Source organism: Rhamphochromis longiceps, linkage group LG17, assembly GCF_057381845.1.
Source record: "Rhamphochromis longiceps isolate RC_006_pf linkage group LG17, R_longiceps_female_GT1.1, whole genome shotgun sequence".
Classification (NCBI taxonomy): domain Eukaryota; kingdom Metazoa; phylum Chordata; class Actinopteri; order Cichliformes; family Cichlidae; genus Rhamphochromis; species Rhamphochromis longiceps.
The window spans coordinates 1669567-1687699 of record NC_140573.1 but is presented as its reverse complement, the minus strand read 5'-3'; the positions used below and the strand labels follow the sequence as shown (position 1 = coordinate 1687699).

Sequence of the window (18133 nt, the reverse complement as noted above, 5' to 3'; positions counted from 1 at the left end):
CAAACAAAACTTTCAGTGCACTGTGAAAGTAAAAAAACAAACAGACAGGAAGGCCTAGTTAGGACATATCTAAGCATGCTCTTCACCTTGGAAGGGTAATTCAAACCAAAACTAATTGGCAGGTTCAACTTGGTAACAAAAGAAAATGCCTCAGCCAGATAAATCCCCAAAACATTCATCCATCAGCCACACACACCACATAACACTGCTGTTCTATTAGATAATGAGTTTCTTCCCATGTAGCCAGGTGTGTGTCGAGGTAAAGCCTCCCCCACACATCAGAACCCAGAATCTATTAGTGCCACCCATTTTAAACCCTCTCTACAGCATTCTGTTTGCACCTGCTATCATTCAATCATCTTTCCTAACATAATACTAGTCCACTAGTTTACATATCACCTCTCATCCCACTAAGTGAACTGGACAAGATGATAAAACAGAAACGCATGCTTAAGATGTTATCTGGTCTTCATTGCATGTGTATATGTCTTAATAGGATTAATGCATTTTCTGTTTGTGTGTGTGATTTTTGCGTGCCTCTCCTCCTTGCAGTGTTTCAGACACTTTTCAATTCTCCACTCAAAGGCAGTCGGTTTTCCTCCCCAGGTTCGTTAGCCCAATTTGATCTCCCACACTAAACAACAGCGTTCTTCCATGTCTCCTCCCCCTCCTTCCACTGTACTCTCGTCTCCCCCCTTGCAGCAGTCCATTGCATCTCCATCCATCCAGTCATGATGATGGTGTTTTCTCCTTGCTGATGCCTTTTGCACATACTGCTGTTGCTGCTGGACCCCTCGCTGCTCAGGATACTGCTGTTGTCTCTTGACCTGCCATGTTGTTGCTTTTGGATCTGCATTTCTTGTTTTCAGGGAGACGTTAACATCCTTGGAGCTTGCTTTTCGGGATGAGGAACACATGGAAGTGAAGCTGTAAACCAATTCAGCCAAAACTCGTCCTGGGTGTTTCTAATGATGTTAAACTATTATTTTACTCCGACCGCCGCCTGTGGAGATTGATCCAGGTCTGCTTCCCACCTGCAACTGACACACTTAGACATTTTGATCATTCTCATCACTACTTAAATCACACATCTCCCCTCGCTTTTGTTTTTGAGCCAACAGAACCACGTCATCTGCAACAAGCAGAGATCAGATTCTGAGGCCCTGGGGCAGACCCAGGACACACTGGAGAGATTATATCTCTTAGCTGGCCTGGGAACGCCTTGGTGTTCCCCCAGACAAGCTGGAGGAGGTGGCAGGGGAGAGGGAAGTCTGGGCTTCTCTGCTTGAGCTGCTGCCCCCATGGTCCTGGACAAGCGGGAGAAGTTGGGTGGATGTTATATTTGAAGTGCTTACAACTCATAAACAATGATGTCTGGAGACCAGAGCTCCCTCACAGGTAGAGAAGTCTTAGTGACACCATCACACTCCTTGGGGTCCCAGACCAGGAACTAATTGTGCCAGTACTGCCACAAAAGTAAATCTCCAGTGTAACATTTAAATATGTGAGCAGCTTTTTACAGTGTCCATGGTTATTCCTGTTATAAATGTTACATTTAGTGAGTACTTACCAGTCTCAGCCACAAGAAAGTAGTGAGTATCTGTGTTTTGTCATTCTGAAATACAGTGAATATTAGTAATCCTGTTACAGACTGAATTGAAAACTCCAGAACACGTAAAAAAACCCTCTGAATCACGTACAAACTCCAAAATACGTAAAAACACAACAGAAGTGCTTCAGGATGCTCGGGGCAGTGTTGAGCTTTTGTTACCTTGTGGCTACACAAGCTAGGAAGTACCAACGACCGGATTTAGTGTGTGGTCGTAACAGGTAAATGAACATTCTTACAACATTATTTGTAATAATAATGCTTGTGTATAAATACACAAACACACATGCTTTCAATTGTGTAATTTAAGTGATCTAGGCAGCTCCGTTTTGGAAGTTCAGTTAACGCTAGAAATGTATTTTGGAATTTGTACGTGTTTTGTCTCTAGGGGCCACCGCATATATTTATATAAACATACATAAATAAAACCACAGGTTTTTTTTTTTTTACATTACTAATTTTGTGCATAATTTTATATTGTTGTTAATAATAAATTAATTAAAGCAACGAAACAACCTGAAGAGCCGGTTGGGAGTTGAAAGAGCCGGCTCTCTAAAAAGAGCTGGAAATCCCATCACTAGAATGCAACACACAAAAATCAGTGATTCTTGAGATAAGGAACAAAACATGTCCGGCAGATAAAACCCAATTTTGTGGTTAAAAATATGCATACAAGTGTTACCCAACTGCCTAAAAGACAAACCAAGGCAATGTTTATACAACAAAAGTATGATTTAGCATTTTTTATACATATATATTTATTTTAAATGGTACAATACATTACCAGTACCTTAAAAATCCGCTGTCCACAAGCAGGTGTGATGATATTAAAATACAGAAAAAAAATTAAATGTAAAATTAAAAATCATGGCTCTCGTCACTAAGTATTTAAGTCAATACCTTATATAATATCAAAATATGCAATTGAAAATTTATTAATTTAAGTGATTAAAATCGTGTCCAGAGTTTTTGTGAACACCATCAGATTTTTTTAAAAGTACAAAAAAAATCAGGAATTATTGTGGGCAGCTTACACTCTGAGGACCCCTTTACCACTTCCTGTTTGCTACACATGCCATGAGGTCACTGCTGTGATAATTTTTTATTTTTTAAAGATGCAACAATTTCAAAAGCATTTTTATTTATTTAACTTCAGGTCTGCCAATAAGTGACAACATAGTGAAACAATAATCAGTGTGTATATGTATACTTTTTAATTCATTAGCTCAAATCAAACCCCACAAATTATTCATGCACCACAGTCACAAGACCCTTCTCAGATACAAATTAGCTAGTTCAGTGAATGGGAAAAAACTTCACTTTGGTTTTCCAAGCAATCTGCAATGTAAAAACAAAACAAGAAAGTGTGCACGGTATTTTCAAACAAGGAATTACAAAATTTTGCAAAATGAAGAAACAAATTGAAGGCTGGCAGTCAACTGTAATAACCAGCTAGATGGACAGTACTAGAGTTATGTTGATTGCTCACAGCCTGGGAAAGACTGACTGATGTAATTAGTCGACCTGCTCAAATATAATTACATAAAATCAAACTTAGAGACAGCATAATTTGTCAGGTGCTTCCTCTCTTAGGAAGACATTGGAATATGTCAGCTTTGCATCCCCCCCCCCCTCATGTTTCAAATGAATTATTGTTGTCATAACAAAAAAGTTATTAAGATTATGTGCCACCATAGTCTGCTCCTATGAATTTGAAGCATACATATTATAGATAAGATGTGTCTGCATAGGCTGCTGAAACACATCTATCCAACCTTTTGAGGACATATGTAGGATAAAAGAACATTAATCATGTTCTTGATAATTGGAGGTTGTGGGTGCATGTTGTGTGGCAGGTGGTGGGCCAGAACCATCTCCCAGGCATCGACCAGATGGACATTGAAGCCTTTGAACACAGCCCTGAGTGCCTTTAGCCGCTGAAAAGTGTACCAGTCGCTGTTGACAAATGCACCAGAGGGTGTAAAAGATTTGGGATTTCCAGTCCGAATGACAACCACAGTGCCTGGAGCCCTGGACAGTAGCCTTACCACTGCCCTGCGAATGGACATCAGTCGACGGATGTAGAACTCAATAGGGAAATTGTCAAAGTGTGCCCAGATGCCAAAAACTACTACAGTGTTACTACCTCCAACCACATTGTCCAGCTCATTGGCAATATAATGCAGCTCCATGGATGGGACATTGACAGTACGCAGAGGAGGACCGTGGGCGCGGTGCGTCACAAAGATATTGTTTGCATAGTCCAGCGCCATTAAAGGTCCGATAGACTTGGGGCTATGCAGGTTAAACTCCTTTAGATCTAAAAGAATTCCAAAGGGAATAAGTTAAGCTACATGAATAAAATGGGGTGAACATCATAATGTTGGTTTACAGAAGGGTTTGCAGAGAAGCTACCTGGTAGTGATGCATTAAGGTACTCAAACCACTGCCTCATTGTGGAGTCTCCATACATATGGACCACCTTTCCTTTCAGACACTGAGTGATGGCTGAGGAAGTGTTGAACTGTTGAACTGTGGAACCATCTAGTGCTCGCCACACACCCTGGTAGTAATAGCCAGAGGGTTTAGACCCCCCACTGCTGCTGCTCACCTCTGACTGACCTGGTAAGCAGGAAAACAAATAATTGTGTGTGTTTTTAACTTAAAATGAAAAGACCAAAACAAAGCCTTTCTTTAACCTGTCTGTAGCATTCAAACCCAAGTCAAATTCTTACAAATGTATTGCTGTATTTTTCTAATTTTGATTTCATGAAACATCTGGTCGATGGCGTGTTCTAGAATGATGTTAAAGCTGACCCCAGCCCAGCAGCCAGAACCTGAACTTCAACTTGTAAGAAACTAATGAGCAGTCAGGTTGCCACCTCTGTTTCTCCCTGTCCATGTTTCTATAGCAGAATCACTGTGCTATTTTCAATTCCCATTACTAGTCATTGATTGGCTTCCAACGATCTGCCCTTCTACATGAGAGATCAATCTAATTTTAATGAGGTAAACCTCACTGCACTGCCCAATTCCCAGAAGTTTCTTTGTAATTTTATAAGAGACCCCTACGGTAAGTTAATTTCATCCACATCTTGAACTATGCTTTCATAAGAACACCCCCAGCTGTTAGTGTTATCAATAACGCATCAATAAAGTTCTCCAGATCTCCTGATCACTTACTCTTAAAATAACCTTGACACATCCTATAGGTGTCCAATATCAAGAAGATGCTAGTAAATGTTGTGGGAGTTTTAATTTATTTATTTATTAATGTTTGACCTGCCAACTGCTTATAATATATATCACAACCTTTTTTAAATATTTCATTATGGAGATATAGATGTTAGCGTACCTTTCTGTTTTGGCAAAATGGTGACGCTGGCTGGTCCTGAAGCCGGAATGGAGACTTTCATATTTACACCTCTGAAGGAAAGCATACACAATTAACATCTTCACAAAATTTGGAAAGAACATCTTTTTGAACTAGAAAATTAAATGTATTATGCACAGTATATACATTTTTAGTCACTCCAGAAATTTAACACCACAGATAATGCTCACCTCTGAAAAAGCTTCTCCATAGTTGTCAGGTTTTTTTTATATCCTCCATTGTAGTTGCTGATCCTGGCATTACAACTCAGATTTGTTGGCTTGTAGCAGAACCATGGCTCACCTGTATGGAGGTCAGTGTAGTTACACACAGGCTGCTCAGTTGGACGTAAACATACGTTACACGTGGTCGTTCTAGTGAACAAGCTTGAGCGGAACTGGCTCTTGAAGAAGATCCTGTCAGGTTCCTCTTTGTTCATCCTGCGCAGCTCTGTGACTGCCTCACTGGGATGAACCAATATCACCTGGTAGGACAAAGAATCAGAGTGTTGAAACAGTATCACATAAATATGTATAATGACGACAACCTTTTAGAACAGACTTTCTTTTTGATGGTAAGTAATTCATTCAGATTACATGCATGCAAGCATGAAGACAATGACAAAGTCAAATGTATTTATATATCACAATTATATCACAATTGCTGTACAATTAAGATAATTAAAAAATAAAAACATAGGGAGACATGATAAGAGTTAAGAAAAAGAATCATGAAATTGTACCAATTTAAGCGATCAGAAAGCTATGAGGGTGCTAATCTGTGCAAAGCCTTAAAAACAAATAATAAAATCTGAAAATTAATTCTAAAACTAACTGGCAGCCTGTGCAATGATGCCAGTGTGGTGTGAATAAGGCACGGCGGGTCCAGTGATCAGTGTTTTGAGCCATTTTATTTACATCACAACACACCACACTCCAAACCCCTGAGTTCCCGTGTTTATAACTGGGCGGGAGTGATTAAGGATGCCGTGCAGCTGCGTCCGCCCTCCACACGCCCCACCACATACCCCCATCGCTCGACTGAGGCCGGGGAGCCATCCGGCCAAACCTACTCCACCCACCGCGAGCGGGAGAGGGGATCAGCCTGGACTGGCGGCGCCCCCGGGCCCTGGCCAAGCGACAGGGAGGTGTCTGTTCTGGTGGCCGCCCATGCATCCAGCGGCGCCGGTGATGAAGTGGGTCCAAGGGTCGCCCACGGAGCTGGACCGGAGGCCACCCATGTGGTTGTCACAGATTATTAGGCAGAGCACTCACTTGCAGGACTCTGAAGTTTAGAGAGAAGGTGAGGGTTTATTTTCAGTGCGGCACCAAGTGAGGATATCTACATATATACAGTGAGACAGATAACACCGGGCTCCGGGGGGTGGAGGGGGGTCCGAGGGGAAGGTCCAAGGCGGGGTACATATGCTCCTCTTCAACTTAATCCACAACTCACTCTGAATGTCCACTCCAAAACGCTCACTCACACACATCCACAGAAATCCAGACAGCAGGGAAGACGGGCAGGGAATCTAGAAGGCCTGTACACAGAGAAAAACAACGTGAGGAGGAACCTCTAGGTGATCACAAGAAATACTTCCAAAGGCTAGGCCACACTGACGCTAGGTAGTGTTACGCTCCAGCGAGGAAGCAGCCTCTCTTGCCATCTTAAGTAGTCTGCCAGGATCAGTGTGAATGAGCCACAGGTGTGTGTTCAGGGCAGGTTCAGAGGCGGGGAATCAAGGTCCAGTTCCGCCCTGGTGGGAGAGGCGAAGACAAAAAACACACACACCACGACCTCTCCAGATCTTGAGAACCATGACAGTGGCAAGCAGCGACACAGCCGGCGTGGCATTGAGCCGGGGCTCATGGACAGCTGGGCAGGCGTCCAGCACGCCGGACCACACCACACACCGGCCTCTCCGCCGCTGCCTCTCCCAGCTGGCGCAGCTCACGCACCGCCGCTGCTGCTGCTGCTGCTGCTGCTGCTGCTGCTGCCTCGAGAAGCCCCTCGCGCGGCTCCTTCGTTGCCGCCACTCCCGGCACGAGCAGCCTCTCACGCGGTTCCTCCGCCACTCCTGGCTCGAGCAGCCTCTCCCGCGTCCTGGGTTTGGGCACCAGTGTGATGGGAATGAGACATGGCGGGTCCAGAGATCATAGGTTTTGAGCCATTTTATTTAACATCACAACACACCACACTCCAAACCCCTGACTCCCCGTGTTTTTAACTGGGCGGGCGTGAATAGGGATGCCGTGCAGGTGCGTCCGCCCTCCCTGCACAGCACCACAGGCCACGCCCCACCACAGCCAGTATGGGAGATATGTGGTCTCGCTTGCGTGTGCCAGTTAGTAACCGTGCTGCAGCATTTTGGGCCAGCTGCAGATGGCTAACTGATGACAGACTAACACCAGAGTAAAGACTATTACAGTAGTCGAGGCAAGATGAAATGAAGGCATGGATAGCTCTCTCAAAGTCTCCAAAACAGAAAAATGGCCTCACTTTGGCAAGTAGTCAAAGATGAAAGAAACTGGACTTGATTACAACATTAATCTGTTTGTCAAACATTAGAGTCGAAAAACACTCATAGGTTCCTAGCAAAGGTTTTTTTATATTTAAAGGGCCAAAGTCGCAGTGGACCAAACACAATCACCTCTGTTTTCTGTTGGGTTGGCTTTAGGAAGTTTAAAGCCATCCATGCCTTAACATCCTCCAAACAATCTAGCAAAACCTTCAGAGCACTCACAGATTTACATTTCAGTGGTAAATCTGTGAGTCGTCTGCATAACAATGGAATTGTTTTTTAAAAATTGAACCCATAGGGAGCATATAAATAGAAAAGAGAACTGGACCAAGAATGGACCCCTGGGGGACTTTTGTATGATATGTATAACTATGTAACTGTATACACTATTTATCATTGTGCACTGAGCATATATATATTTTAACTTTCACGTAGAGTCTTAAGCACAAGACATTTTGCGCACACACACACACACACACACACACACACACACACACACACACACACACACACACACACACACACACATTGCCTTGTCTTTGTAACCAAGGGGGGTTATGAGGGGAGGTACTATTGTTTTGTGTGAACTGTGTTCCCAATAAAAGGCAGCAATCGGAGGCCGGATTTGGGGTCATTTTCGTGGCGGACACAGACGAGGCCTCCCTTGCAAGTAATCGATCGATCGCTGACTGTCTTGTTTTCTTTCATGATGAATAAGTCTCTAAAACCAGCGGGGCTTGTGGAAACACAGACCCAACACCATTTTTATCTTGAAAGGTCTGGAGCTGAAGAAAGACAAGTTTCTCTAGGACTTTAGAAAGAAAAGGCAATTTAGAAATTGGTCTGTAGTTGGATAAAACTGCTGGATCCAGGTTAGGTCTTTTAATAGGTTCCACCACTGCATGTTTAAAGTCGGTAGGGACACACTCAGACTGAAGACTGCTATTGACAGTAGACAGTAAACTCATACCCACAGTGTCAAAAACATCTTTCAGTAAACGAGATGGGACCATATTCAGAATACATCTTGTGGGTTTCAAGTCGCACCGAACTGCAACAAGGGTTTTCCCTGTCACCCTGTCTCTTCAACCAAAGATCTGAAGAAGCTCTGGCCACACGTGTGTTACCAAAAGTCACAACCTTCAAGATTCAAGAGCTTTATTGTCAATACAGCAGTATACACAGTATACAGTGTGCCAAAATTCTGTTTCATCCTGTTCCCCCCACGGCGCCTTTGTAAGTATATGAAAGATATGTCTCCAAGAGATATAAAACTAGAAACAACAAATAAATAACGTGCTAAATCTTGGTAAAATTAAGGGATACAAAGGTACTAATTACTAACTATACAATACTAACTGTACGACAAACAAAGACAGGACAGAGACAATACAAAGTGGATTGTGCAGTGATATTGAATACCAGGTTGAGTCATTGTCAGGATATTACAGACGAGACACGACAAAGACATGTGCAAGATGTGCAAATGTAGTTTAGTTTAGATATGTGTTTAGTCCCTACGTGACTGAGTGTGCAAATAAGCATATCGTTCCCAGGTGGACTGTGTAAGTTTTTGTTGTTTTTGAGTTTTTTCACGAGTATTGTAAGGTGTTTGTAAAGGTGTATGTGTTTATCAGTCCTTTGGTGGTATCAAGTTGAGGGCTCTGACTGCTTGGGGGAAGAAGCTCTTGCAGTGTCTCCTGTTACAGTTTTGATCCTTCAAAACCGTCTGCTAGATGGAAAGAAGGAGAACGGTGCATGTGAGGGGTGGAAAGTGTCCTTCACTATGCTGTTCGCACGTCGGATGATGTGTCTGTCATAGAGTTGGGAGATGGGTGGGAGAGGGCCTCCAATGACCCTCTCTGCTGTCCTCACCATCCGCTACAGAGACTTCTTTTCAGCGAGGGTGCAGTTTCCTTACTAGATAGTGATGTAGCAGCAGAGGACTGATGTGAGGATGGGAGGAGGGAGACTGGCCTTCTTCAGTTTCCTAAGAAAGACACTGTTGGGCTTTCTTCATGATGCTGGTGGTGTTCAGGTTCCAAGAGAGGTCATCTGATATGTGCACACCCAGGAACTTCACACTGTTGACCATCTTAACAGCAGATGATGTGCAGTGGGTGTTGGTCATTGAGGTCTTCCTGACGTTAACAACCATCTCTTTAGTCGTCTGAACATTTAGAGACAGGTTGTTATTCTGACACCAGTCCACCAGGTGTTGTACCTCCTCTATGTATTCAGACTCATCGTTGTTGGTGATGAGACCCACTACTGTTGTGTCATCTGCAAACTTGATGATGTGATTTGAGCTGTACTGTGTAGTATTCTCATGTGTTAGCAGGGTGAACAGCAGTGGACCAAGCACACAGCCCTGCGGCGATCCTGTACTCAGTCTGAGGTTTTATCTCCTAGTTAGAAAGTCCAAGATCCAATTGCAGAGGGGGGTGTTTATCCTTGTCAGTCCAACTTCTTTACCAGCTCCTGGGGAACGACTGTGTTGAATGCTGAGCTGAAGTCAGAAAACGGTATTCTGACATAAGTGTCCTTTTTGTCAAGATGGGAGAGAGAAAGGTGAAGAGCAGACAAAATGGCACCGTCTGTGGAGGGGTTTGGGCTGTATGCAAACTGTAGTGGGTCCAGATTTGGTGGAAGTTGTGTATTAATGTGCCTCAATACCAGCCTCTCAAAGCACTTTGTGAAGATGGGCGTAAGTGGCACCGGCCGGTAGTCATTGAGTGCACTTCTTTGGCACCGGGATGATTTTCGTGGTTTTGAGGCATGCAGGTACCACAGCTGAGCTCAGTGATGTATTTAACACAAAGTGAAGTGCAGAGGGGGGGATAGAGGGGCTTGAGCACCCGTCCCTTTCCTGATGGGTGCCCACAGTGCCCTTTTGTTGAGACAACTTTTTAAAAAAAAAAAATTATTTTTTTTTATGTGTGTGTGCGTGCGGAGTCCTGTCTGTGCCCCTCAACAATAATATTTAACTATTAATCACAGTTTTGCTAAATAAAAGGATCTGGCTTGCATCAGTCACATGATCACATTTAACCAATGATCGCCCTTGACGGCAGAACGCGCTGGTTACGAGCCGGGAACGAGCTCACAAAGAGCACGCGCATTTTTTGCGGTTATAAGCTTGACCTTGAATTTAACCTTGATAAATTTTCCAGTGATTGAAAAAAGGACAGACAGTGAAAGAAAGAGGTCCCTACTCTAAGGAGCTTGGAAAGAAAAGCGTCTGGACTTCTTTAAGTTGCTTGAAGACGTTTCACCTCTCATCCAAGAAGCTTCTTCTGTTCCAGGGTCAAATGGTGGGGAGTCCCAGATTTAAACCCTGTGGGAGTATCCGCCCAAAGCGGGACAAAAGGATGGATGACCAATATGTCAATATTATGACCAATAAACAGGCAATATGTCTGTGACTGAGAACCTTCAGATGGTTTGAAAGAGGAGTGAAAGAAGCATCTATGTCCACTGTGAGCGACCATCTTTGAACAGAGGCGGGGTTTACGACACCAACTCTCTGCCATCTATAATCCAGTTTTGAGATCCTTCCCAGACGCCTTAACGCCCACTCACATCCTGGGCCATCTGACCTCAGGAAATCACATGATAGGGTTGGGCCAGGTTTCACAATGAGCTCACCTGAAACCCTGGCTGATTGTTACCCACACCCATTTTCACACCTTGGCTCATGTGATTAGATAGAGGATCATCAGGGGGTCCTTTTGTCCCTCTTTGGGCGGATACTCCCTCAAGGTTTAAATCTGGGACTCTCCACCATTTGACCCTGGAACAGAAGAAGCTTCTCGGATGAGAGGTGAAACGTCTTCAAGCAACTTAAAGAAGTCCAGACGCTTGTCTTTCCAAGCTCCTTAGACTACGATGACCTGGATGACTGAGAACCTTCACAGACATATTTGGTCCCTACAATCACATTCAAGATGAGTGTTAGCATTACCTGAACCTGTGCACTTCCTTCCCAGAGTAGAGAGAATACAGCAGAGTAGGTGCCATTGAGATAATCTGTTATATGCCCTGCAGCACCTGCACCAAGAGTCAAGTTGTGCAGCCGGGCTAGTAAGACATCTCCGCCGGACTTCTTTGGATAGCCTTGAAAGTCATACATTTTTATCATAACCTCCAGTTTATCACCTATGTACCACTGTTCTCCCCTCTTCCTTGGGAGAATGGTGAAGGTGCTATGGGCTGGATCACTGGTGTTGTTCAGAGAAAGAGGAGATGGTAATGGTGGAGTTTTAGGCCAAGCGATGGACTCTAGTACAAGGTGTTCTTCAAGAGCTTCCTCAGGGGACAGTGGTTTTAACTTGCAGAAGTTAGAATACATGTCAGCAGGTTGGGTGACAGTGGCAGCTCCTGGGATGATGATGGTGATGTCCAGTTTATCCCAAAACTGAAAAATTTGTGTGGCAAATACAAAAAATAGCAAATATACTCATTCATAATTCAGCTTTAGTTTTTAACATAATATGATGAAAGATTATTTTTGTGCAGGTATCCCTTCTTTCATTGTTTTTCATAGGTTAATGCAGTTTGTCTGCCACCTTGTTTTTCAATAGAATAATCATGGAATGAATACATATAATACTGTTCTGTGTATTTTTAGCCTTGCTTGATCCATTGTCCAATTTCAAAAAGAGTAAAGACTGCTGCCTTAATCTATCACTTTGAGTTTTCCTCTTAACCAGCTGCCTAAAACCAAACAACAGCACAGCTAATGCCGAGCTACAGAAGAGAGAATTTATATCCTGTTCATAGCTTGTACTCACTACAGCCTGTTATAGTTATAGAATATTCACAACATACTTCATACCGTGTACATTATAACATACCATAATAGACCCATTTCTGTAATATACTCACATATCTATATTATTGCTAATATATATTGTAATATATCTATATCACTAAAGCACTTCTGGATGGATGCAAACTGCATTTCGTTGCCCTGTACCTGTGCATGTGCAATGACAATAAAGTTGAATTCTATTCTATTCAATTCTATTCTATATATTTGATTAATAACTTTTTTCAGCAGATATTTTTTATCAGTAAGGCAAGCATGCTGTACACTTACAAAGTAGTTATCAATTAAAAGTAAACAATCTAATTGTCACGGTTCTGGGTCAAAAGCATTTTCTGTTTCTGTTTTGGGTTTTTTCTAAATGATGATTTGATCGGATTTTTGAGTTGTGCTGGTCTGATTTTGTATTAAGGGTTATTCATGGTTGTGTTCTTTTGACGTTATTTGTTGTTCTGGCCTCTAGTTTAAGTCACTGTCTTCTCTGTTTCATGTGTTATATTCTTTCAGTCTGTCTCTCGGTGTCAAGTTTGCGTTTTTGTGATTTGTTTCGTATTTCCTGTTTTATTTTGCTAGTCCAAGTCCTATGTCTGTGTATTCAGTTTTACCTGCCCCTGTCTTGTTAGCCCTAATCTCTCCCAGCTGTACTCCTGTTTCCCATTCTGATTACTCCCTGTGCATATAAGCCCTGTGTTTTCCTTTGTTCTCTGTCGTGTCGTACCCTCAACATGCTGTGTGTTTGTTATGTCGAGGCTTCCAGCGCCTCTGTTCTGAGTTTTGTTTTGTGTTGCTTTTGGGAGTTTATTTTACGAGGACGTTTTGCCAGCAATAAAGCTGCATTTTGAGTTCCAGTCCCGTTTTGAGAGTCCTGCATTTTGGGTCCTTTCTCCTGCCTGCCTGCCACACAGCACAGCCATAACAGTAATGTTTAAGTATATAGAATTATAGGTGGCTGCTCACTACAAATATACTTCAAAAAGTGATCAACAGATGTGTTTCAACCTCCCTTGATTTGATATGAATCATAGTATGGCTGCACATACAGTACATCATTACTTACAGTGCATTATTACAGAAACTTGAATCAACCTCAGAATTTGAACCTTGGGCAGAAGGTTAAAGCTTATAACAAACACATTATTTGTTTGTAAGTCTGTGGAAAAATTTGGGTGCTGTGCTTTAAATTGTTTACAAGTATTTTTTCAAGTCTCGGACCACAAATCCTGTGTCAGAGTCTGTGTTTGCAGACTGTGTGGAGGTTGGATTGTGGACCAAAAACAGACACATGGAAACAAAACATGAGCAATTTATTAAAAAAATTGGTGAGCAATAGAAACGGAAGGTACAGTAATTCTCTTCTCTATGGTCTACCTGATAAATCGCTCCATAAATTGCAGCCAGTTCAAAACACAGCTGCACTTGTTGTTTCCAGAATGAGATCCACTGAACGTATAACACCTGTTCATAAACAGCTCTACTGGCTTCCAGTTCACCTCCGTGTCAATTTCTCTCCTCCATATTTATCTGATCTTCTCCACACATACTCGCCTCCTCGTACACTCCGCTCTGCTTCAGCTTCCCTTCTGTCTGTTCCACCTGGTTGCCTGACTGCCATGGGACTCAGAGCCTTTAGCCATTCTGCCCCGAGACTTTGGATGCACTTCCACCAGATCTCCGGACCACAAACTCTCTCATCACTTTTAAATCACATCTTAAAACCCACTGTTCATCTTTGTGAGCAGTTTTTAAATCACTTCACTGATAAAATTTCTACCTTAAAAGCTCCGGTGATGTGCCAAGCCCCTGATTTACGCTGCTCTATGACACTTGCTCAGTTCGAACCAGTGTCACTTCCTACCCTTAAGGGAATTATTGGCCGTTCACGACATTCTCCCATCTCACATTATTAAGGAGGGATTTAATGTAATTGGGCCTTGTATATTATCACTAATCAATCTTTCTTTGTCACTGGGTTGTGTTCCGGCTGCCTTTAAACATGCCGTAGTGAAACCTGGTCTTAAAAATCGTTCCCTAGATCACTCAAACCTCGCTAATTACAGACCTATCTCGCAACTTCCGTTCCTGTCAAAAATCCTCAAGAAGATAGTCCTATCACAACTTCAGACCTATCTGAATGTGAATAACATCTGGGATAAATTCCAGTCTGGGTTTAAACTACGGAAACGGCACTCTTGAGGGTCTTCAATGATCTTGTAATTACTGACTCTGGGTGCCCCGCGGTCTTCATTTTGTTGGACCTGTCCTCTGGTTTTGATGTGGTGGACCATAATATCCACTTAATGAGGCTTGAACATCTGGTTGGCATTACGGGTATGGCCCTTAGTTGGCTTAAATTCTACTTATCGGAGAGGTCCTTCTCTGTCACGATGGGTACCTACTCCTCTTCCACTGCCCCCGTTACCTGTGGTGTCCCTCAGGGGTCTGTGCTGTTTTCTCTATATATGTTACCCGTTGGTCGTATTATTGACAAGTACAAACTCTCTGATCATTGCTACGTGGATGACATTCATATTTATTTTGAATTGACTGAGGATGATACTTCATCGATGCTTCGCTTCTTCGATTGTATAAATGAAGTTAAAGACTGGCTGCTGAGCAATTCCCTTATCCTTAATAACAAGAAAGCGGAAATTGTAATCTTTGACAGTCACACCCCTGGAGCCCATCTAACTGGTGTCCTCGGGCCCTTTGCTGATTTCCGATTCCGCAAGTAATTTGGGTGTTTACCTGGACGGCTCCTTTAAGTTTGAGAAACATGTGTCCTCTGTTATTAAATCTTCTTTCTATCAACTTCGTTTAATTTCTAAGGCCAAGACATACTTACCACATGAGGATGTAGAAAAGCTTATCAATGCCTGTCACATCCAGGTTAGACTACTGCAACTCCCTATACACTGGGCTTCATTCTGCCCTTCTTCATAGATTGCAACTCGTCCAAAACGCCGCGGCTCGCCTTCTAACTGGTACTCGTAGGGTTTGAGTCTATCACCCCAATTCTCACTGGCCTCCACTGGCTTCCAATTAAATACCGCATTGATTTCAAAGTCCTACTGCTTAATTATAAAATCATAAATAACATCACACCTAGCTACCTTATTGATCTCCTTAGCGTGTATACCCCCAGTAGAACGCTGAGATCGTCTGACCAATTGCTCTTGGTGCAACCTAGGTCACGGCTGAAAACCAGAGGTGACCGTGCCTTTGCTTCATTTGCACCTAACCTCTGGAATAACCTCCCTCATACCATTCACGTGTCTGGCTCGAGCAGGCCTTTTAAGTGTCCCTTCTTGCCCTCCCCTTTCCTCTCTTTTGCTTATATTGTTTTATTGTTTTAATCATTAAGTCTTGCTTGCTTATCTACGTACTTAATCGTTAATCAATGCCTCCCACCTGCTAGCTTATCTACCTTTGTACTTTACTACTATTTTATTGGATTATGTGAAGCACTTTGGCTACCTCTGGTTTTAAATGTGCTATACAAATAAAGTTGTATTGTATTGTATTGTATTGTATTGTATTGTATTGTATCTATTCAAAATTTCATACAGCTGATTCTGTCTTAGTCCATTTTTACCTTGCTCAGCTTTTATACTTTCATGCTTTTTAGTTTTTTGTTATTCACATTATGCCTAAATTTTATTTTGCCACGTTTTATTGTATTGTATTGCTGCTACTGTTCTGTACTATTGTAAGGTAACCTTGAGGGTCTTAAAGGTGCCTATAAATAAAATGTATTATTATTATTATTATTATTGAATTTTAAGTACTTTTTGTATTAACATCTAATGAATAATTTGTATATTTATTTAATTAACACAAATATTTAATTATGTATTAAGTTAATTCATTTTGGTACTCGAGGTCCTCCATAACTTCAGGGTTGAAGTCTTTAAAGCTTAAAGTTTCTACTTCAGTTATATTAACTAATGAAGCAAAGCTACAAAAGGAGTCTTTGTAAAATAAATTATGCACCCAACCCCCCCCCCCCCCCCCCCTTTTTTTTAAATTGTGCTAGTTGCTCTTTCTTTTCTCATTTCTGATTTTGAGAAAGTAAATAAAATTAAGAAAATTAACTAGTAAATTAATTACAAAAACAAATAATAAAAAAAAACTCACATCCAGAATGTCCACGATGTATATAATCAGAATCAGGACAAACACAATGAGGAATACGAAGATGTAACCAGGCTTCGGAAGGCAGGTGGAGTGTTTATAAAGTAGGAACGTCATGATTGGAAAACAGTCCTCATGTCTTGTTGCAGCGTTGTGCTGTGTGACCAGTTCACCTGGTAGTGAATGTAGAAGTGCTCTGCATTATGTATGTGGAAACTGTCTTACTTTCACAGTTAAACATAGCAATGGTTAAGCGGAGAGTTATGTGGATCCTTCCAGGTTTTGATAATGGATCGGATTTTTATATCAGTTTCAGCAGACTCCTAGATGTTTTCTTTGCTTAATGAGTGACCATTCTCTGAAACAGAGTAAGACTTTTTCCAGTATTTTCACATTTCTTCTGACATCACCATTAAACAAATGAGAAGATATTCATTATCATTTTTTTTTCCAATGTTTGTTGAATAGTAGGAAGATCCTGACATAAGTTACAGTTAATTTATAAAGATTCCTGAGAGGTAAAGAGACAAACAAATACATAGAGTCTAGTGATTAGTTGTTTCCAACTATACAGTGGGGCAAAAAAGTATTTAGTCAGCCACCGATTGTGCAAGTTCCCCCACCTAAAATGATGACAGAGGTCAGTAATTTGCACCAGAGGTACACTTCAACTGTGAGAGACAGAATGTGAAAAAAAATCCATGAATCCACATGGTAGGATTTGTAAAGAATTTATTCGTAAATCAGGGTGGAAAATAAGTATTTGGTCAATAACAAAAATACAACTCAATACTTTGTAACATAACCTTTGTTGGCAATAACAGAGGTCAAACGTTTACTATAGGTCTTTACCAGGTTTGCACACACAGTAGCTGGTATTTTGGCCCATTCCTCCATGCAGATCTTCTCGAGAGCAGTGATGTTTTGGGGCTGTCGCCGAGCAACACGGACTTTCAACTCCCGCCACAGATTTTCTATGGGGTTGAGGTCTGGAGACTGGCTAGGCCACTCCAGGACTTTCAAATGCTTCTTACGGAGCCACTCCTTTGTTGCCCGGGCGGTGTGTTTTGGATCATTGTCATGTTGGAAGACCCAGCCTCGTTTCATCTTCAAAGTTCTCACTGATGGAAGGAGGTTTTGGCTCAAAATCTCACGATACATGGCCCCATTCATTCTGTCCTTAACACGGATCAGTCGTCCTGTCCCCTTGGCAGAAAAACAGCCCCATAGCATGATGTTTCCACCCCCATGCTTCACAGTAGGTATGGTGTTCTTGGGATGCAACTCAGTATTCTTCTTCCTCCAAACACGACGAGTTGAGTTTATACCAAAAAGTTCTACTTTGGTTTCATCTGACCACATGACATTCTCCCAATCCTCTGCTGTATCATCCATGTGCTCTCTGGCAAACTTCAGACGGGCCTGGACATGCACTGGCTTCAGCAGCGGAACACGTCTGGCACTGCGGGATTTGATTCCCTGCCGTTGTAGTGTGTTACTGATGGTGACCTTTGTTACTTTGGTCCCAGCTCTCTGCAGGTCATTCACCAGGTCCCCCCGTGTGGTTCTGGGATCTTTGCTCACCGTTCTCATGATCATTTTGACCCCACGGGATGAGATCTTGCGTGGAGCCCCAGATCGAGGGAGATTATCAGTGGTCTTGTATGTCTT

The 18133-nt window shown here is 42.3% G+C and overlaps 1 protein-coding gene across 2 annotated transcripts; it reads right to left on the bottom strand.

The window, feature by feature from the left end:
- Window positions 1-3375: 3375 nt before the first annotated feature.
- Window positions 3376-16579, bottom strand: LOC146649036 (NXPE family member 3-like). Of its 2 annotated transcripts, XM_085386647.1 has the most exons (7): window positions 16466-16579; window positions 12107-12119; window positions 11468-11880; window positions 5174-5466; window positions 4965-5035; window positions 4025-4231; window positions 3376-3929 (listed from the first exon to the last, which is right to left on the bottom strand). In XM_085386647.1, exons 1-7 carry the CDS (start codon window positions 16577-16579, stop codon window positions 3376-3378), a joined length of 1665 nt encoding a protein of 554 aa, XP_085242773.1. The 2 variants fall into 2 exon arrangements, with proteins under 2 accessions (XP_085242773.1, XP_085242772.1); XM_085386646.1 differs by lacking the exon at window positions 12107-12119 and having other exon boundaries at window positions 11468-11920.
- Window positions 16580-18133: the final 1554 nt, after the last annotated feature.

Excerpts from the sequence above, each read along its gene's own strand:
- LOC146649036 (XM_085386646.1), bottom strand. The coding sequence starts at position 16,579 with ATGACGTTCCTACTTTATAAACACTCCACCTGCCTTCCGAAGCCTGGT. Across the intron at positions 11,921-16,465 it reads ACATCGTGGACATTCTGGAT|TTTTGGGATAAACTGGACAT; the intron begins GTGAGTTTTTTT and ends CAAATTTTTCAG. Across the intron at positions 5,036-5,173 it reads ATGGAGAAGCTTTTTCAGAG|AGGTGTAAATATGAAAGTCT; the intron begins GTGAGCATTATC and ends GCTTTCCTTCAG.